The sequence below is a fragment of the Chironomus tepperi genome, unplaced genomic scaffold (assembly GCF_022539635.2).
Source record: "Chironomus tepperi strain 1889 unplaced genomic scaffold, CSIRO-AGI_Ctep_v1 contig_67, whole genome shotgun sequence".
Taxonomy (NCBI): domain Eukaryota; kingdom Metazoa; phylum Arthropoda; class Insecta; order Diptera; family Chironomidae; genus Chironomus; species Chironomus tepperi.
The window spans coordinates 1,609,248-1,631,981 of record NW_027226189.1 but is presented as its reverse complement, the minus strand read 5'-3'; the positions used below and the strand labels follow the sequence as shown (position 1 = coordinate 1,631,981).

The 22,734-nt window shown below is 34.5% G+C and overlaps 4 protein-coding genes across 4 annotated transcripts in view; 3 read left to right on the top strand and 1 right to left on the bottom strand.

The window, feature by feature from the left end:
* Positions 1 to 219: 219 nt before the first annotated feature.
* On the top strand, positions 220 to 1,588 carry Gar1 (Gar1 ribonucleoprotein). The gene is made up of 7 exons (XM_070653189.1): positions 220 to 343; positions 408 to 428; positions 497 to 541; positions 617 to 682; positions 846 to 1,205; positions 1,272 to 1,382; positions 1,445 to 1,588. Exons 1-7 carry the CDS (start codon positions 313 to 315, stop codon positions 1,477 to 1,479), a joined length of 669 nt encoding a protein of 222 aa, XP_070509290.1. The 5' UTR covers positions 220 to 312; the 3' UTR covers positions 1,480 to 1,588.
* Positions 1,589 to 1,794: 206 nt separating this feature from the next.
* LOC139100536 (thioredoxin domain-containing protein) lies at positions 1,795 to 2,912 on the top strand. Its single transcript, XM_070653154.1, has 2 exons — positions 1,795 to 1,986; positions 2,045 to 2,912. The coding sequence occupies exons 1-2, from the start codon at positions 1,860 to 1,862 to the stop codon at positions 2,884 to 2,886; spliced, it is 969 nt and encodes a 322-aa protein (XP_070509255.1). The 5' UTR covers positions 1,795 to 1,859; the 3' UTR covers positions 2,887 to 2,912.
* A 243-nt stretch (positions 2,913 to 3,155) lies between these two features.
* S2P (membrane-bound transcription factor site-2 protease) lies at positions 3,156 to 4,968 on the top strand. Its single transcript, XM_070653161.1, has 2 exons — positions 3,156 to 3,763; positions 3,897 to 4,968. Exons 1-2 carry the CDS (start codon positions 3,313 to 3,315, stop codon positions 4,919 to 4,921), a joined length of 1,476 nt encoding a protein of 491 aa, XP_070509262.1. The 5' UTR covers positions 3,156 to 3,312; the 3' UTR covers positions 4,922 to 4,968.
* Positions 4,969 to 5,879: 911 nt separating this feature from the next.
* Positions 5,880 to 22,734, bottom strand: part of ft (cadherin-related tumor suppressor fat) — a 146,290-nt gene continuing 129,435 nt past the window's right edge. Inside the window, exons 10-12 of the mRNA XM_070653164.1 lie at positions 14,320 to 19,234; positions 13,819 to 14,253; positions 5,880 to 9,586 (exon numbers count right to left, since the gene is read on the bottom strand). Of these exons, the coding sequence (XP_070509265.1) occupies positions 6,904 to 9,586; positions 13,819 to 14,253; positions 14,320 to 19,234 (8,033 nt within the window). The 3' untranslated portion in view covers positions 5,880 to 6,903. The remainder of the gene's footprint in view (positions 9,587 to 13,818; positions 14,254 to 14,319; positions 19,235 to 22,734) is intronic.

Genomic DNA, 22,734 nt, shown 5'->3' with positions numbered 1-22,734 from the left:
CTTGTTTCTATGAAATAATGAAGATATATGTACTTATATTCCTAATTAACTAGCAATAATGTTTAAAAATGCCATTTGTTTTGATAATTTTGCATATATGAAAATGCAAAGCTTACTTCCAATTAGAAATGTTTTGTCCAACCCCGATTTAAATTTTAGTACAAGATCAAAAAGTCTAACGTTCTAAAAATATTCAAATTTTTCCCGCAGATCGGACTGAAAAACATGTGAGAATAAGTTCAACAAAAATTGATAAACAAAAAATCATTTTGACTTAAAATAATTAATTTTATTAACAAACACTAGCTGAAAATGGGTTTTGGCGGACGAGGAGGCGGTAGAGGTAAGAATGAGCATCGAATCTTATCAAAACACAGTGAATTAATCCTTTATTTTCTTATTTTAAGGTGGCGGCGGTGGAAAGTTTGGTTTGTTGAAAATTATTATGAATTTTTATTAAATTAAGTTACTTATGTATGTTTCATGCTTGTTCTAGGAGGTAGAGGAGGCGGCGGTGGCCGTGGAGGATTTGGTGGAGGAAGTAAGTTGAAGCAGAATTCAATTTTAAAATTTTCAAAAATAATATGTTATTAACCATTTATTTTCTTAATTAAAGGAGGTGGCGGCGGCGGAAGAGGGGGAAAATTCGATCAGGGACCTCCAGCAAGAGTAATTCCATTCGGTAAGTTAAAAAAACCTCTATTTTAATTTACAAAAAATTCATGAAAACAACTCTGCAACAACAAATCCTGCATTTGAATTTTACAAAACCGATATTTTTTCAAATCCTACAAAACCGTTAATCTTTCATTGCATTCAACTAACTTACTATTTGTAATTTCCAGGATATTTTGATTACACATGTCAGGACGATCTAGTGCTGAAAGCAGAAATCGATGATGTTCCATATTTTAATGCACCAATATTTCTCGAGAATAAGTCACAAATAGGAAAGATTGACGAGATTTTCGGAACATTAAGAGAATATTCAGTATCAGTAAAGCTAGGCGAAAACATGAGAGCATCAAGCTTTGTACCAAAACAAAAGCTTTTCATTGATCCAGCGAAGTTACTTCCATTAAACAGATTTTTACCTCAACCACCAAAACCAAAAGGAATTGGAAAGAAAAAGAAGGGAGATAAGGGTGCTGGCGGAGGTGGTGGTGATCGTGGAGGTTTCAGAGGACGAGGAGGTCGAGGCGGTGGTAAGCTCAACTATTATTCAAGATGTATTAATGATATACTTATGCTGTATTTTACTATCATTTCAGGTGATCGTGGAGGTTTTGGAGGTGGTAGAGGACGAGGTGGTGGTGGATTTGGTGGACGAGGAGGCGGTGGAGGATTTGGTGGACGAGGAGGTGGTGGTGGCTTTGGAGGAAGTAAGTTGAACCTTTATTGAAAAGCTATTATTCATTTATTAACTCTTTGTTCTGAATTACAGGAGGAGGTGGCGGAGGCGGAGGCAAAAGATGGTAGACGACACAATTTCTATCAATTTAGATTAAGCTTTCACTGTATCATCTCACAAAATAATGAAAAAAGGAATAAAAACAATTTCAATATATTGAGTTTTATATTACGATAAGTCATAGTTCTGTATTTTATAAAGCTTCACGACTTATGAAGTTTACTTACTTGTATTTCAGATTGTTGAGTTAAACAGGCTCATCTTCAGGTAATAATTATGTGTATGCGACATATACACAGATATATTGACATGTGGGGGTACTTTACATATACAGCTATAAAAATAATTTTTCGATCAAGTCGGACGGATTTTCGATGAAACATTCAGTCACCAAGTTTTGCTTCATTTAACAACCTGTTGATACTTATTTGTGACTATTTGTGATAAAATGATTTTTAAGTTACTTATACTCATTATTTCCATATCATGCATCAATTCTGCGGCATTAAATACAGTCAGTGATGATACATTGTTGGATAATATCCGAGAACATAAATATATATTGATTCTATTCGGTAAGTGTTAATCTTCCCACGTAGCAATTTGTTATTTACTAAAATAATTTAATTACAGCAAAGAAAAATTGTGGACAGGACTGCAAATATGAACAGAGTGTTGTGGCATTAAAGGAAGAGTTTGAAAATACATTTAATGAAGCCAAGATCCTGAAAGTAGAAAATTCACAACTTGTAAGACTGTATAATCCAATTAAGAAAGAACCAGCCTTAGTTTTCTTAAGACAAGGAGTTCCATTGATCTACGATGAAAATGATCCAGATACTGCAGATGATATCTTCAATTTCTTCAGTGAACATCGAGATCCAATTGTTAAGGAACTGGATGATACAAATTTCGAACATTTAACACAAGCATCCACTGGATCAACAACTGGTGACTGGTTCGTCCAATTCTATGACAATTCATGCATCGACTGTCAACGTTTACAAGCTCAATGGGAAACTGTAGCTGCAAAACTTAAAATTCGTATGAATGTAGCTAGAGTCAATCGAGTAACAAAAGGAATTTTAACAGCTAAGAGATTTAGAGTCGAAACATCTCCTGTATTCATTTTGATCCGTCAAGGCAAGTTCTATCGCTATAATCTCAAAAAGTACGACATTGAAAGTTTTGTTGGATTTGCTTCTTCATGGTTCAAGAGTGTTGGTGCCGAAAAGGTCAAAGTTCCAGCTAGTGAATTTGATAACTTGATTGACGGAATTGTTAGCAAATTGAAGACTTTGCCGAATATCAAGGAACTAGCATTGAATGAATATCCAATTGTATTCTATTCAGCTGCTGCATTGATTGTGATTTTTGTGCTTCTCAAATTGTTCAAAAAGGGTCCAAAAGAAGTAAAGACTGAGACGAAGAAGGAAGAAAAGCAGGCAAAGAAGAATGTTAAGAAAGAAAAATAAATTAACGTATTTTTTAAATTCAAAAAGCCGGCTTTTGTCATCTCGACTTGTTATAAACAAACATGATTGAATGTGCCTTACAGAATTGATAGACATAAGCGCATTACTTACTAAAAACTTTATAAAATTTACAAAAAGTTAATTTATGTTTTAATTATAACCATTAGAATTCTAAAATTTAACGGTTTTTGTAAAATTTGAATTCAAAATTCGGACAGTCAGACAAAAAAGGATCAAAACAAAGCTACTTATTAAAAACAAGCTAATCACAAAAGTTTTTGGGTGTTTTCAGATTTATCAATACATCTTCAATGTAGTTTAATTAAATTTATATCTGACTGGTGATTCTACTACTATAAACTACTTCAAATAAATAGAATTAAGGAACGCACATTTTGAAAATAATATATTAAACATTTCATAAAAATGGACACAACAACTTTGATATTAATTTGTATAATCTACGGAATCGTCATGTTTATCGATTATTTCTTCAAAAGTTGCATGATGTTGCCCTATCTAGACTGCTTAAAATCTACAGGAATTACAGTGAAATTTTTCCGGATCCAGTTTCACACAGACAAATTTAACAGAATTGTTAATAGGCACAGCTCAAAGCTTCCTGGATTTTATAAACATTCCTTTAAGATTGGATTCTATGTCACGATGATAATGTTTCCTGTCGCTTTATTCTTTATGATATTTTCATTGTGTACTGGATCTTCTGAAACTACGAATTTAACTGAACATACAGGCAAACCTAAAGAAGAAGAAGTAGCGCATTTAGAAATCCTTTTACCTGGAGTTAATTTGCCTCTTAATCAGATAGGATACTACATACTAGCTCTGTTAATCTGCTCCTTTGTACATGAAGCAGGTAATGATTTAACATTTAACGTATTTTGAATTTTTGAATTTCTTTCGTTAAGACTTGATTTGATTCGTTAAAAAATTTAAATCCAAAAATTAACGGTCATATCTGGAAAATTAATTAAATTAACCATTTACAGGTCACGGAATAGCAGCAGTAGTTGAGGAAATTCCAGTTTCTGGGTTTGGTATGCATTTAATGTTCATCCTGCCTATTGCCTACACACAAATTGACACAGAGTATCTACAAGCAGCTAAAGTATGGAAGAAGCTAAAGATCTTCTCAGCTGGTATATGGAATAACTTGATATTGGCGGGATGGTGCTACATCCTCTTATTACTGCTTCCAATCATATTGACTCCACTATATAACTCAAAAGAAGCAGTATTTATTAAGAAAATCAATCATAACGCACCAGTTCTAGGAGAAAATGGCCTCTATGTAGGCGATTCCGTTTTTAAGATCAATGACTGTAATGTCTCGAATGAGGATGAATGGATTGACTGTCTAACTGAAGCACTTTATCATCATCCAGCATATTGTGTAGACGAGAATTTTGTGCATGAAAATGAAGAATCAGTCCATGAAGTTGAGCATTTAAAGGATGGCACAATCACATGCTGTGGATCTAATCCAGCACTAAATTGTTTTGAGAATTTTGACGAAGAACGATTACCACAATATGTATGCCTGAATATAAGGAACACAATTGAGCACGCAAAGCATTATTGTCACAAAAAAGCTTGTCCGGATCATGTATCCTGTGTTAAGCCACTGCTACCAAATACAACAACGATTATTCACATAAAGAGAAGGAATCGAACCAAAGATTTTGTATATTATGGACATCCACTGGATATTCTTAATTACGTTGACATTTCAAATTTTGTGCCTAAGACGAAAGTCTTTCAACCGAGTTTTGCTGATGCTATATCCTTAATGCTGAAATATTTAATAGTCTTTTCATCTGGATTAGCGATTGTCAACGTTATTCCTTGTTATGGACTTGATGGACAGTTTCTAGTCAATACAATTATCACAAATTTGCCATCAAAATATGTTAGTAAGTCAAGGAAAGAGATCTTATCTGTATCTATCAACTTAATTGGTACATTCACTTTATTATTAGCTATAATTAAGATAATTTGGACGACATTTTTGTAGGACTTTTTAGGATAAATAAAACTAAAGTTTTTTGTTGTTATTTTTAATATTACCACTTAATTCAAGTGAGTTTTGTAGTTCCTTTAAGCTTCTTACTCCAATTTGGATGCTCATCTTTATTTCAATTTCTTCTTTTAGGTCTTTATTCTTTCTAAAATCATCACTAAGCCATTTCTTCATTTCCTTTCGACTTGATTCATCTGGGATGTTGTTGATTGTTCTGTAGATGTCCTTATACAGCTTCAGAACTTCCTGTCTAAGCATAAATTGCTTTAAATTCAATGTAGACTTTATGATTCTAGACATTGTTTTGATTCAACTGAAAACATTGAAATTCTACAAAATTGTTGAGATTTTGATTAACGGTTTTGTAAGATTTGAATTTCTTACAATGAATTATCATTTGAAATTATTTTGACCGTTGAGGATTTTTAGGAAAAATGTGGAAAATTTTGCACAGCGTGTGGCATAAAATTGAAAATGCATTGAAAAATTGCACATCGCAGTAATCAATTTAATTGAATTTTATATTTTCTACAAATCCTCAAAAAAGTCAGTCAATTGTCAGCAAACAGCAACAAAACTCGACGCATCCTTCTACAGACAGTTTTTGATGGTTTGGGAAATACTTCTGTTCACAATAATCCTAGCATTAGCACCGATAATTGTAACAAAGTTAAGTGCACTTATAAGATTCAGAAGGAGAAGCAAAATCGAGGAAGTGACAATTGCTGATGAAATGTCCGAGTCATTTTGGAAAGACTTAGTCAAGAAATGTGAGAATGATCCACAGCTGTTGAATGAGAAGGCACCGGAGTGCTTTTCCGATATCATTTTGTCCCTGAAATCAATGTGAGCTGGAAGGAAGTTCAATTGTGATAGTCAAAATTGGCAGAAAATTGAGTCCAAATTAAGGAAGTTATTTTCATGAATTTAATTAAATCCAATAAAGTTATTTTCTTTGAAAATTTTTTGTCTTTTATTTACAACAATTTTTACAGCTTTTTCTCAAGTTACAAGTTCTTTTAGGTTCTCATGCAGTAATAAAATTAGAAAATGTTCTATATTAAAATTAAGAATAAGTCTCTTTTTTGTTCATTGTCATAGCAGAGAATTTTAAATTGTCATTTATTATCATCCTTAATGGATTTTTATCAGAGTTTGAAGCAGACTCGACTTTTGTATGAGAAAGTCTTCATGACTTCATATAAAATTCAAGTCTATTTCAAACTCTAGCTATGATCATTGTAACTGGATGTTTATTTGAGGCCTATAAGTAGTTACAATGATCAATTTCTACCCATTTTGGATTACCCTACTATTATTAATTGTGAATTTGGAGGTTAAGTTGTAAGGTATGGTTGATTTTGATCCAAAATTAGAATTTCTATGAGTTTTGTTTAAATTTTTCATGATTTACAGTCCTAAGTATTCTTCAAATCTCAATAACAGATCAATACCAGCCACACCCTATCACAAAACATCTCAAATTCAGTCAAATGCATCATAACCTCAAAAAACAATCAACATCCTTACAAAAATTACTAATAGAATGCTCTGGATCTGCATATAAATTACTATAGCTGCATACTAAGCTTAAGAGCCATTCCAACACTTTGTAAGCATGCTGATTGTCCCTCAAGATTCTTCAATTAAATTAAAATTTACAAAAATAAACTAAATGCTAAAAAAAATTCAAAAAATTAATCCATAATTGATACTATGGCAAGTTTCGTGGGATTTCTAAGTCTATAATACCTAATATAGGTAGCATAAGTTTGCATATTTGCACATTTCATTAAAGTCTTTGCATTTTCATTTCTTCAAATAATTCTTAAATTGGAATTCTATTTACAAAAAAAGTATCTATAGGAAGCATTAAGTTTCCATTAAGTTCAACTAAAAAGCTTGTCTTTTTACATAAAAAAAACCTAAATTTTCATTTTCATTAATCTAGTGAGGCATAAATTGATAATCTCCTATCAAACGTATTCTTCTGATGGATTTTGTACACTTGTTGGGATTCTTAATGAGCCGGGAATCGTACGTCCGCCATTAACATTAACTGTATCAGGCAGTTCCGCAATATCTTTAAAAACACCCATAAGACTCTCAAAATTTGGTCCCCAATTGAGTAAATAATCCCATCCTAATGTTGTTGCTGACGGTGATGCTCCATTTGGCTGTCTATAGATTCCACCCATATGTGTCGATATGTCATCATCTGATGCTACCAATGTACTGAGTGAGCCACGAAAGGACGAATCAAATCCATCATATGATGGCGGTGGAATGTGTGGCTTACTGGATGTACTTGCATTACCACTTTCATTTCCGTTCCTCTCATCGTCACGTTTTGGACGAATATCACCATTAATGCTGTTATTATCATACTCAATTTCTGAGCATGTAAAGCTATCATTTCCACTCTCGTCTGATGATGTGGAACTATGGTTATCTACGACTGGTGAATGATGTAAATGATTAAGATGTTGTCCAGGAACACGTGGAGCTTCACTACTACTTGATACAGCATCAAGTGTTGACACAAGTGATGACGTTCGTGGACGTGAATTAAGTCTTTCAATCTCTTCAGCTGTAAGACCCATTGGGACATTTGAGGATACAACATTTGGTGTCTTTGGTGGTACATTGGGTGTTTTACGACTTGCACTGGAACTTTGACCGCTCAATTGTGACATGACTGGACTATTGAGACTTCTTTCACTATTGCTATGTAATACATCCTTTCCGACACCGCCGGATGATGATGTTGTTGCTAAAAGTGCACTTTGTAGTGGCTTCCCTGAGATATCATGCAGCGTAAGTATCCTTGGATGTTGTGAACTCATTTCGGAGCTTGGTGAAAGTCTTGCTAATGGTGTGCTTTGATGTGGACGGGGAGGCGTCGCCGATGGTGGTTGACTAGTTTGTGGTAGGACTCTTGGTGCATAAGGTCCACCATGATGCGGTGAATGTCGATGTTGTTGTTGTGCTGCTGATGGTTGATGCTTATGATGTGTATATGAGGTGGGTGCAGCTTTATATTTTTGATGTCGTACGCCACTAGCCTCTCTGTAGCCTTTATAATGATATACAATATCAATGTCTGATGGTGCAATGGAACTGGCATTTTCTAAATCATAATGTTCTGGAAATTCTGATCCTTGATCAATATTAGCTAAATGATCATGTGGATGATGTGATTGACTTGGAAGTTCACGTAATGGCGGTGGACTTTTACTGACAACTTCACGTTCAATTATATCTGGTCGCTGTGGTCTTTGTGGTTCCGATGAATTAATTTCACGTTCCTTATACTTTTTGGAGATTAATTCAGCAGCAACTAAATGATGTGTACCATGATGTGATGAATCTGAATGAAATCCGACTCCTGATAAGTCACCGACATGTAATCCAACTCGAGACATGTCCAAACTACCGCTACCAGATACCAAACCACTACCGCCTAATAAGGTTGATGTTCCATTTTGTTGTTTACTATTCAAGGCACCGGCATCATGTTTCTCTTTTTGTTGCTTTCTGATTCGAAATACAATGAACGATGCGAGAATTGCCACAAGAAGAATGACAAAGAAGACAATGACTAAGGTAATTCCTATTGATAATGGATCGGTGACTTGACCACTTGCTAAACCGGTCAATGGATGGCAACCAAGGAAGACTTTTCCACGTTGTAGAACTTGCTTGTAGATACTTCCACTTCCATTGAATGGTTGAATTTCATTATTTATTGTAAAATTGGCAATACATCCTTCAAATGCCGGTGGTGTTGCATCTTGTGGAAATAGTTCACGTCTAACACCGCCAACAGACAATACAGTCAAGTATGGATCGAGGAAATCATGAACACCACTTGAGTCTAACTCATCGCCATAAAGTCTACCATCAATGATTACTTGGACTATACGATTATGTGAAAATAGTGTCAAATTGTGCCATTTTCCATCAGCCAGATATTCACTCTTTGGTGATGTCATATTAACTTGAGTGTTTTGCTTGCTGATATATAACAACTTTCCATCCTTTAATTCAATGGAGGTGTAATGTTTATTTGTTGCGGCATAAATCAAAAGACCATCAGACTTGACAGTACGGAATTTTACGCTCATTGATTTAGGTGGATCATCAACTTGTGCCAAACTTGAAATATTGTCAGTCTTAATTGAAAATCTCTTTTGACGTCCCAAGTCAATGTTCCATAGTGATGCACCGCTATAAATATTCTCCAATAATTGCATACGTTTGTGCTTTTCAGATATTTCATATTCAATAAATCCACCGTCAACAAGCGATATAGGATCGATTGAGGTGTAACAGTCAGGTGATAATAAATCACCGCCGCATTTACACATTGCCGTATGCCATCTATCCAAACAGCCATCGAATGAGCCACATAATGATAAAGCTGGATCGTCTGGATGTCCTTGTGAGCATGGACCGCCATTATTATTGCGATTACATGTTGATGAAATGCCAGCTGCTTTTAATGGATTACTGAGATTTAATGCTCTGCCATTGATCGATACGCTGTGTACACACCCGATTAAATCATCGGAATGTACTTGACCGGGACGTTCCAAGACGGGATCAGCAGATAATAAACCACCGATAAGCAGTGGATGCTTGTTAAAGTTTAATGTCCTAAAAATGGAGAAATGAGAGAAAAAAGAAGGAAAAAATCTTAATTTAGATACAAAACTTTTTTATTTCTTTTGGTGGGGTCGTCCATCAGTGACGTCATGTGTTTAGGGTACGTTGCTGTAAGCCAGGCAACAAAATACTCAACACTTGAGAATCAGTAGGGAATTATCTTTAAAAGTACTGATTTTTAGCAAGACGTCATTCATGAACGACCCCCGAATATGGATTGTAAAATTTATGCAATGGAACGAAATCGATTCAAGCTATAAAAGGTTGAATAAACGAAGCAATGTGCATGATAATAAAAAGGTATTTGTTTTTCAATTTCAGCATTGCCTCGTGGCATCAATTTCGGATTAATACAAAATCATCGCCCGGTCCATAAAAAAAGTATTTTTTTCTTCTTCTTTCCATCCACAGACTTTTTTTTTTTTCGTTATGATGAAGCGATGAGAACAGAAAGAAACCCGAAAAAAAAGAGAAGAGATACAAATTGAGGTCCTATTAAATATTTCTCATCATCAACTCACATATTCTCCTTCTTACCAAAAAAAATTTCATTTCTTTATTTTCGTATGCCTTGCCTTCCCTTTGATTTCTTACCCATTTCCCCCATTCTATCTTCATTCTCTCTTACGCACTCTCTCAATCGCTGCAGTTTGTTTTCGAATTAATCAGCAGAAAATTATTGTTTTGAATAAATCTTTATTCATTTTCTTAGTGCTCACATGGAGAAAAAAAGGCAATGAATGAGGCTTATGAGCTTAAGAATATTCGTTTGACAGACTGTCGGTTAATTTGAGATGTGATGATTCAGTGTTATTGAATCTTGGAATTTATTGTGTGGATTGTTGGAGGATTGAGAGACTGAGTCAGAGATAGTATTAGCTAGGCTGTTGTGTTGTTGTGTGGATTGAGAGGATCCTTGATAGATTGACTCTATGAAGAGATTCCTACCCGATTGAATAAAAGTATGTTAGATCTAGACATCAAAAGGACATGAACTTGCCACTGACTAATCCTAATACAGACTAAGCTTGTTCAATCAGACTAAGGTATTCAAAGGATAGCATTGATTGCAGTATGACCAGCACTTAGCTCGTAAAGTGTAGTGAAATGAAGCATGCTCTGACTTGAGTCCTGGCCCGAACTGGCAGAAGGTTTCGAAGGATAGAGCTGTCTTCAGATATTCCATACGCGCGGCAATGGACCCTCGTGCACCCCAGCTAAGAAAGTAAGAAGTAAGTTACTTGAGTACTACGGTCTCTTAGATTAGTCAGCTATTCCACTTTTCTGAATTACAAGCTAAGAATCCCAAATATAGAACCGAATTCTTTTATCATTTAGAGCTTTACTTAATGATAGGAATTGAACAACCGTCCACAGTAGGAGAGCTTTATAGGTTGTCAATCTTTTGCCTAATTACTCGGCTACTAAGACTTTGTTCTAGCATTGATAGAATAGTGTATATAACTCGAACAACTTAGAATAATTACCGGAGTTCATATGGTGTCCTTACAGAGCCCATAAAGATTTCAAACTCCATGTTACTTCCGAATGTCTACTAAATAGATTCTTGTGCAGCACGTGAATAGAATAATCAAAAATCTACAAGATTCATGCCAAATCAGTAGCATTACAAACCTAGGACACATCTACATCAAAATGCACTCTAGTTCCACCCACAACTCAACAGCCTCAACTTACTCATATGGATATGCGTTTTCTTATGCATTACATTTAAAGTTTAATAAAAAATCACCAATTATTGCAACATTGCACGAACATACTTATGATGATAAAAGTTTTCGGATATATTCCTACCTTTGGAACTGACTGTATGAAACAAATAAAAAAAAAAACAGTATAAATTTGTGAACTTATTCGAATTGCTTGGATTATTTACTGGCACTAAATTGTATATGAAAATTATTGTTGTTTCTTTCTCTCGTTTTTCAACCTTCTTCGTTTTCATTTTATTCATGCCTTATATTGCTTCTATTTTATAATGATTAATATTTTATTATTCGGTAATTTCTGATTATTTTTATCACGGAAGGGAGAATTTAAATTGAAAAGTATTTGATTGTATGAATGAATTTTGTTTCGATGTAGTGAAGTCATTAAAAGGGATTATGGAATTTTGTTTGGAAATCTTCTGGAACTCGTGTCAGATGTTCGGTTGTTATTCATAAGATTTGAAACTTGCAGGACTTAATCTTAATATTTGGAAGATTAACCTCATTTTTTAAACTTAACCTCAAAATTTAGGGTTTAAACTTCAATAGTTTAGTTCTTAATCTCTTCATTTGGAAGTTAACCTTAAAATACGGAAACTTACTCAAATAGTTTAGGTCTTAACCTCAAAAGGATTTTAACCTCAAATTAGGATTCTAACCTCAAATTCTAATCTAACCTCAAAGTTTAGTTTAACCTTCAATAAGTTCTAACCTTGTTCTTCTATCTTCTATTTGGAAGCTAACCTTAAAATTCGGAATCTAACCTCAATAAGTTAGCTCTTAACCTCAAAATGTAGCATTCTAACCTCAAAATATGGAATCTAACCTCAAAATTTAAGAACATAACCTCACAATTTGGATGACAACCGTTGATTTAGATTGAAAAATTGAAGTTCTAGAGCAAATTTGACTAAACCAAATGCAATTCATGAGAACTATAATTTATCCAGCTATAGATAACGATAAATCAACAAAGTCAGTGTTAAATTCACTACATTGAAACTCAATCAAGCAAGTGGAATTTACCGAAACATTCCACAAAGTACACAAGTCAAGATAATCCAGGAAACACGCATTTAAATGACCATTTTGCAAATAAATCAATCAAGTATTCTCAAACTGCATGGAGAGTTATTATAAAGTTGCAAAAAAAAAAAAAGAATCGACTTTAATAACCATAAGATATACTTTCATGTCAATGAGGAATTACAAAGAAATATACACAATAATATCCACTATCCATACATGCACAACAATGTATTAATAATATATATATGTGCGATTATATTCAGAGCAATTTCAATGTAAAAACTGTCAATTTCATTTAATGGGGTTTTGATATTATTTATAAACTCCTTTATTTGTATATATCAGAAAAAGGGCATAATGCGAATGAAATTTATATATATGATATATTTTTATGTCACATTGCGTGGTGATTTTACAACTTGTACCGTGAGTGACTGATAATGCATTCATTGAGTGCATTAGCGATTAAAAATTACGCGAAATATTTTTTAATTGGACAACATTGCGATATTTTACATCAACTTGCTCCTTGCATGTATCACAAACCGAAAAGAAGAAAAGAAGTTCTTTTTTTTTAAAAAAAATCTTCGTTCGGGGCAAGAAATTGGATACGAAGAATCAACATTTGGATTGCATGCACCAAAAATTAACATGCAAAATCAATAAATTTTTTCTTCATTAAAAACTCTTTTTTCTTCTCTCTCTCTTTTTTATTTTTTACTGTTTCGTTTTTTTGATGCCATGGAGAATGAGTCATATGGGCACAAAGATCGGTCCTTTGTGGCGCATTTCCTGTCATTATGAAGGATGATTCTTTGAAAAATTTAACGACAATTTAAATTTCAAATATTTTGAAAACACGTGGTCGCTCCACTTCGAAAAGTTTTTCAGCTTTTAAACGCTTACTAGATGGAATTTTGACAAGGAATTGACAGATATTGAAAGAAAAAAGTGGCAAGACATGAATACAGTAGCTTCTAATATCCTAACATACAATAAATACGATTTTTCATGCAAAAATTCTCAAAAAAATGCGAATAAATTTATTGCATACAAAACGATCCGCAGCATTTCCATTTCTAGCAATTTCGTTCACCATAAAATGGATAGTCAATGAAAAAAAAGGAGAGAAATCTTTGTGTGCCGATGTACATAAATGAAGTCGCATCAATAAATTTATAACTCATTTTCAATCGAATGGAAATATTTGGCAAGGAGTTAAAAGAAAATTTTTCAATTCTTTTACATTCTTTTCACTAACGTGAAATGAGAGACCTTTTTTGCATACGCAACATTGTTGCATTTGAAGTCGTGTATGAATAAAAGGCGAAAATAATGGACCCAATGTAAGAAACGAATTGATCATTTCATACGTATTTCTTGCTTGATTTTAATTAACATGAGAAAAATTTCGTTCCATTAAAATTTATGTGCATCAAAAAAGAGTTCCAAAATAAGACTTACCCAGTAGGACCGACTTCATCGGAATAACACGAAGCATCGCCAGGACGACATTCCTCACAGACATCACCGTTATCAGTGCATTTTGATACACTTAACGACATAACGCGACCATTTCGCGTGGCTGTTACTTTATGCCATCTTCCATTCGATAATGATTCACCGCCAACAACAATTGATGTTATTGCCGTTCGTGCACCGCCAAAGGAAAATATTGCTTTGCCATCAACGACTTCCATTGCAACAAAATCTGATCGACCGCCACTTTGCTCGCCATAATTATAAATTAAGAGCACATCAGGTTTGGTTGTGGCAAAGACAATTGAAATATCATTTGTAGCTGCATCAAGTGATGGGAATTGCATAAATGATAGCTCTTGGAATCCATAAGTTGCACGTTCACAATGACGTCCATAGCGTCCATCTGTACATGAACATCTGCAATAAAGTAAGTAAAAATTTTGACATTATTTTTTTAGCATGAAAAATTTATCGTCTACTTACTTATATCCGGGTTTAAGACTCACGCATAAGCCACCATGTAAGCATGGATTCGGCCTACATGAATCGGCAATTGTTTCACATTGATTTCCACGATAACCTGGACGACATAAGCAGAAGAACGATGAACCGTCAGGACTCTCTCGACATGAACCGCCATTCTTGCATGGATTACTTGAGCAGGCATCGCCACGTTCTAATTGACATAATTTTCCTTCTCGATTCGGTGGGCATGTACATTGGAAGTCATATCCATGTCGTCTACATTGTCCGCCAGCTTGACATGGATTTGGTGCGCATGGATCTTGTCTCTTTTCGCATGTATTTCCTGTATAGCCATCAGCACATTTACAGTTAAAATCATGTGATACCAATGGTGTTGTGAATATTAAGTTTTGACTATCAATGATTCTCGTTTCGTCACTAACGCTTATCTTCTCGGAACAAATGCCTCCATTATCACAAGTATTTGAATTACATGGCGTATATGGCATAATAAGATTTCTATTTTGAATCAATTGCACAAGTGCTTCACGTTTCTTCTGTACTCTTTCGGTTATGTAACCAGATGATCTATAACCTGATAGGAATTTAGCAGCGACGGTGATTTCAACACCATTACGAATTTCACGAATGCTGTACAGTGAAATTTCATCACCATTGTCCATTGCTGATTTTAGAACATCTTGGAAGCTTCTGTAGTAATTTGCTAAGAAATTTGCGGCTGTCATGTTGTCGACACGAATTGTAATGGAATTAGCGACTGTATTATTATCAAAGTTCAGGAACTCAACAGTAATTGTTGACATAACATCCGGATGTTTTCCATCATTTCCAGACACTGACAATGAATATCCTTGTGCCTTTGTTGTCGTTGTTGTGTGTAGATTACAAGCTTCAGGAATGGTCAGCACTACTGAACTCTTTGATACATTGATGATTTTACATTTATAGTCACCAGACGAGTCAGGATCATTTGGATGGACATCAGCAATTTTACCCATTGGAATCTTGTCATTGAATGTGTAGACTAAGGCATGAGCAACACGTGGCAATGATGGACTGTCATTTTGATCCAAAACATTAATCAAGATTTTATGATGTGATCTCATTTTAGGCTTTCCATTGTCCTCAACTTCAATAACTACTTCCAACTGTGGTGTTACTTCTCTGTCAATTGATCTTGTTGTCTTCATCAATCCAGAATGTTTTTCAATGCTGACTAAAGCTTTGTGCTTTCCACCAATAAGATAGTAAGTGAATGGAGCTCCATTTGGTGGCAAGTCAGGATCTGTTGCTGACAATGTCATGATACTAGCACCTGCTGGTTCATTCTCAGACACATATCCAATTAGATTATTTTCTTCGAATGTTGGTCCATTGTCATTGACATCCAATAGCTGTATTTTGACTGTTGTTGTTCCAGTTTGTGGTGGAATTCCAGTATCAATAGCACCGATTGTCAGTGAGTATGTTGGAGTCTTCTCACGATCTAATTTCCTTGATGTCTCAATTTGTCCACTTTGTGGATCAACCTTAAATGCTTGATCGATGTTTCCACCAATGATTGAGTATCCGAATTGATTATTTTGTGGACGGACGTCCTTGTCAGATGCTTTTACAGATATAACTTTAGTTCCAATTGCTGCACCTTCAGAGACTGTTGCTTCATATTGACTGTAATCAAATTCTGGTGGATCATTGCCATCCTGAATTGTGATGATGACTTGAGCTTCATCTGTGTCGTTTCCACGAATTCCACCGAAATTCTTAGCCATAACAGTAAGAACAACACGAGATTGTGTTTCACGGTCCAAAAGTCTCGAGACAAACATGACGCCAGATTCAGCATTAATACTAAATCCTTTATCATTGCTAGATCCAACAAGTAAATAGTAAACCTTTCCATCATCACCAGAATCTTTGTCAGTTGCATGAATGGAACCAATACTTGTTCCAACTTCAGCTGATTCCGACACATCAAAGTGGAATACAGGCTGAACAAATCGTGGATAGAATTCATTGACTCCAGTTATGTGTATTGATATTTTCGATGTGCTGAACATTGGTGAATCGGGATTGGATGCAGTAACAATAATTTGATAGAAATTCTGTTCCTCATAATCAAATGTGACTTTTGAATAGATGGTTCCGTTATGAGAGTCAATATAGAAATAATCACGACCAGAACCGCCCGTTATTGTGTACTGAATAATCGCATTTTTCGCTGAATCTTTATCGACTGCATGTGCCTTGTAGACATAACTTTTTGCTGGTAAATTTTCGGGTAAGTATGCATGATATTCCGTTTGATTAAATTCCGGTTTTTGATCATTGATATCTGTTAATGTCACCCTTAACATCGCAACTGCATTTCGTGCTTTAAATCCAAGATCTTCGGCTGTGATGTTCAAATGATATTCTTGTATCGTGTCATAATCAAGTGGCTGTAAAATTGTGACAGTTCCCGTTAATGAATCAACAGAAAATTCTTTACGTTCATTTCCACCTGAGATTGAATATCTGACCATACCATTTGGACCATCATCATTATCTGTTGCTGATACAACTAAAATTGTTGATCCAATTGGTTCATTTTCAGGTACAATGACTTGATAACTTAATGCTGTAAAAACGGGTGAGAATCGATTCTCACCAGCAACAATAATTGTTACTGTAACATCATCATATTGTGGTGGCACACCTCGATCAACAGCACGAATAGATAGTTGAAAGACAACACCAGGACCGACATTAATTTGCTTGTTGACACTTATCCATCCATCATTCTTATTGATGACAAAATGATTACTTCCATTTCCTCCTGTTATGATATATTCAATTTCAGCATTAATACCAAAGTCCAATGTGTCTTTTGCAATGACTTGCAATACACGTTGACCTTCTTTTGCGTCTTCAGGAACGGGTGAGAGGTAATCGCGTTTCTCAAATTTTGGTGCATTATTGTTCGCATCAACAATGTTGATATTGACGAGACATTCTGAATACATTGGGGGTTTACCATTGTCAGTTGCCAATACTGTCAAAACGTACATGTTCTCAGGTGATGATTCCATTTGTGAATGCTTATAATGAATTGTTCTCTTGCTGAATATCTCACCGGTTGCTGGATCAATGGTAAATAAGTCACTTGGTTGTTGTAATGAATATGAAATAACTGAATTTGGTCCTTGCTTATCACGATCTGTCGCAATGACTTGTCCAACAAAGGCAATATTCTTCTGTAGCTCTGGTAAATTAAAACTATAATAGCTGTGTTCAAATTCTGGTGCATTATCATTAACATCTTGTATGGTTATTGTTAATGGCGTTTCTTGCCTCCACGCTCCATCGACTGCCACAACTTTCAACAGATATTCATCTTGTTGTTCACGATCTAAACGCCCAGCAACTGTTACATTGCCACTAATTGGATCAATTGCAAATTTATTGCCCGGATTTTCTGTAAAATTATATGTTGCATTTGCATTCTCATTGATATCTAAATCAGATGAAGTTACTTTAATTACAAAAACACCAATTTCTGCATTTTCTGTTACGTTTACGCTAAACAATCGTGTGAATCGTGGTGGATTATCGTTCTTATCAAGTACTGTAATGATTACTGTAGCGCTTCCAGTCATTTGTGGCATTCCTTGATCAACGGCTTCAACAGTTAGTTCATAACTTGGAATATCTTCACGATCCAATCGCATGTTTGTGAATATTTCACCGGTATCGGAATCAATCTCAAATGCACTTTCAAAATCATTGACAAGACGATACGAGACTTGTCCATTTTCATCACTATCGGCATCCGTTGCATGTACACGAGCAACCATTTGCGGTGGTGGTTCTTCTTCCATAACTTCAGCATAGTAAATCATCTTTTCCATAATTGGTCCATTGTCATTTGCATCCGTTACATTAATTGTTAGTTTCATGACACTCCTCAGACTTGGCTTATCGGAATCGGCAGCTTCAATCCATATTTCATATTGCTGTGATGTCTCGTAGTCTAAACGTCCCGTACCAATTGTTACTTCGCCACTTGACTGATCAATTTTCAATGCATTTCTAATATTTCCGCCAGCAATGGAATACTTAATGACACCAGACGGTCCCTTCTTTGGCGATGTCGCCTCAATCTTTGTCACAATTTTACCTTCTGGAACATCCTCAGACAACATAAATTGTGTCTCGGAATATGAAAAGATTGGAAACAAGTGTGCTGCTCTCAAGTCAATTGTTAACTCACATTTTGTTGACTTTGGTTCATGTCCATTATCAGATGCATGAATGACAACATTGAAGATTCTATCATTGCCCTGTCCACTCAATGACAATTCCTCAGCTGCCTTTATGACACCAGTATTGGGATTAATATTAAATCGATTCGCATCTTTGCCACTTATAGAATAAATGATTTTACTGTTAATGCCATCATCGAGATCAATGGCTTTGGCGCCGAATACGAACTGTCCTGCTTTTATCCGATCAGGTATGTTGACAGTGAATGATGATTGTTCAAATGATGGCGTATTGTCATTCACGTCAGCAACATTTATTGTGAAGTTAACAGCTGTAGCACGTGGTTCTGTTGCTGATGAGTCTTGTGCCATAAGAGTAAAATGATATGTTGCTGTATCTTCACGATCTAATACAACAGCCGTTGTTATTTCACCACTATCCTGATCGATATGAAAACGTTCCATTTTATCACCCAAGAGACTAAAACGAATCTTTGAATTGAGTGCAGCATCTTTGTCACGTGCAATTGGACTCAATACTTTTGTACCAGCTGGTAAATTCTCCGATACCGTTGCACGATATGATTGTCGTTCAAATTCTGGACTATGGTCATTCATGTCTTGTACAATGACTCGTACGGTGCCGGTGCCTGTTAGAGGTGGTGAACCTATAGAAAATAAAAAATTATGAGAATCATTAGTATTTGAATGAGAATTATGTAGGCATAATAATAATATTTCCAACTTGTAGCATTCAATTTCTCTCCTTATTTTCAAACTTAAAATATTATTATATTTCTATCTGACAATTTAAGATGATGTTACATCACAAAAATAAAGCTACATCTCTCTTTGTGCTGCTTTGCTTTGGCTCTTTGAACCGGATTTCTGTATTGTATGTTTGGATGCTCTTAGCACTTTGCATAAGAGTTTGACATTTGATCGCAGAAGGCTTTGAAACTTTTGGCGGGAAAATTTGTAAACAAAAGCACATTTTGGAAAATTTCGACAAAAACTACTTTATAGACCTGAAAAGCATGACAATTGCGCTTTGCCTACTTGTCCTAAAGCTTCCCCAACTCGCTCGCTTCTACTTCATACTTATTTCCTTCATTTCGACATCTAAATAGTTTGTAAAACAATAATTGAATGCGATTGCCTTAATTGGTCATTTCTTTACTGCTATTTCTCTTTTTTTTCTACCATTATTAATATCTCTTTAAAGTTCCAACATCAAAAAGAGAAATAAAAATGGCTAGAGAGTAGTAAGACTTTCTGTCAATTGTTACTATTATATGAATCTACTTTTATGTATTTATGTAGACTTCATCTTCTATCCTAACTCTTTAACGATAATAATAAGCAATCAGAATTCTTAATATTTAATTTCAATTAGGTTTAAGAAGTTCTTATTATGCTGTTAAATCTTTTTTTGCTTTTATATCCAACTCATAATTGTGCCTAACTATCGTCTTAATGATCGCATATAAAAATGGTTATTTGAGAGTTAAGACGTAAATTTTTTAAGCTAAGAAATTAAAAATCTATTCTATTTTGTGGAATGTGAGTCAAAATTGGCACTAACAATGACTATAAGATTCTCTCAACCAGCATAAAGCAACCATAAAATATGCTTGCATAAAAACATAACACAAATTTTCATTGAGTATCAAATGCTACTACACTAGCCAGGATGTAACGGGAGTTGAGAACTTTAAATCCATAATTGTCTCTTTGTGTTTCTTCTTTTCCTGCCTCGTTTTTTGTTGTTGTTGCCACATTCAATTGAATAGAAATCGAAAGGAGCCGTAAATTGCAATGAATTGATGATGTGACAATATTAAAGGCTTTTTTTACCTCCTCTTCTTCACTGTTGAGTTGATTTGTGTGAAAGCACTTCTCTTTTATGAAAGAATTCTAAATAGAGAAGGAGATTGAGTGAGGCTGTTGATGCTTTGTTGGTGCTGGAGCGCATTCTTGGATTGAATATGAAAATTCTTTAAATTAGACAGTTTGGGATGTTTGATTAAATTGTGAAAATGTGTCAGTAGCCTTTGAGGATCAGTAATTGCCTAATGTGACTAACAGTCAAGGTTCGAATCCTAATTTATGGTAGTTTCAACAACTTGTATAAAGCAATATTTTCTGATTTTTTTACATTTTTAACAATTTACTGCTTAATGTCTCTAACTTTGACTTGAATCTCGAGTCATTCCCTACAATGTATCCACATCTCCGTTATCTCAATGTTCAATCTCTATTCTCATCGATTTTCAACTTTCTGTCACCAACAGCACTCATAATAACCAACATAATTATGCTTTTAATAGATTATTATGTCCAATCAACCAAGCTTCATTAGTTAATTGATTATAATCATTACAGTTTCATATGTGACAAGTGACATGTATGCATCATATGATAAACAGGAATTTGAATCCGTGGATGGTTGGAACAGTAAAAAAAATATACTTGAAAATATCAAATTATTTCATGTGATAAAATACGGTTTACAACTGTGAATATCCACAAATGAACAAAATGCATGCGAGACGCATTGATTTCAGTATTTATATGCAAAAGAGGAGGTATGAAAATAGGTTCGATGAATACAATAAAATTATTTCCATTGAATTCGATCTCTGGTGATCGTACTTAAGTGACGACTGTCATAAAAGTTGGATTTGTGCCTTGAAACCGGATTTGGTTTAAATTCGACGCCATGACGAGAGCCATACCGACATGATGCAGGATTTTGGATCAATTAACCAATTGGTCTTCAGTAGCCTTTTATTTGCAAGGAATCAAACCTGCCACAATGCTTAAAATTCAAGACATCAAGTGTGATCGACCCCATAGCTGTATCTTATGATTAACAAAAGTCATTTAAAGTTTCAATTGAAGTAAGTACATTTTTCATCGCCATTCTTTTCCGTCACAGATTGCAAAACATTAGTAAGCCTTTTTTAAGTCACAAACAATGAGTTTTATAGATGCAAATTTAACATTTAAAAGTGCAAATGAATTTGTCTCGGGTCATTTTAAAATTCTTGAAAATTATTAAATAAATTTGTTTGAACTGGTGTGAACGACATTTGTCTGGGATTCATGACGAATTGATTATTGGATTTGAAGGTTTCCGAGCAGTGCAAATCAGTAAATCGATCAAAAAGCCGGCTTCAGATTGGCATGATGTTGATTTGGTGCTGGATTCGTATTTACTAAAGATTTGGTTTAAATTCGGTTACATGCAAGAGTCATGTCGACCTGGTGCCGGATTAAGGATCGATACGACTCGACTTATGCTGTTCGGGATTGTTTAAATGAATTTTCAGAATTTTTAAATGAATTTTTTGAGAATTGTGAACAAAACTGATCTTGTCAAGCATCACTAAGCTGTATATCACTTCCAACATTCAATAATCTAATTCCGCAGACCCAAATCTTCTCTTTTTCAAACAATCTTCAAATAAAACATCAACATAATGATTTACAGCCTCGACAGGTGTGAATAAATGTGACTAGCTACACAGGCTAAGGGTTTCCAAGTAAATCCAATATCTCTGATCAGCTTGGTAATTGTGAAGTATCCACGATAATTTATTGATAACTATAATATTCAAGTGAATGTTGCATATAAACATATTTCATTTTACATGCAGCACAGAATTTTTTTTATTTATGTATATCAGTAGCTGCAGAAAATCTTTCAAAGAAATTTCCTGCTGGCAATCTAAATAAACTTCAGTGTAAATTGAGAAAAACAGTTGGACCGCAAAAAGTACTCTTTTTTTTGTGCTGCAATAATATATATTTTATAAGTAGGAATATTATTGTTATTATTATTTACATTCTAACCTATATCAGCAAAAGTTTATTATTTTACGCTTCAACAGATGGAAAAATGATTCTTTGTTAAATTTCTTTTGTAAATTGTGCACTTTGTGGAGATAAAAATTGATTTTTAATGTTTGGGATTAAGTTGCTTGGATGTCTGACTGTGTTTTTGGGAGAAATTTGCATGGAATTTGGGTCAGAAATGTAAAAATTTGGATATTTTTGTTTACATCTTCCATATCAAAAGATTACAATCAAAATTTGGCTAAATTAATGGACGAATCTTCTTCAAAGTTGACAGAAATCTTAATTTTAAGTGAGCAAAGCAGGT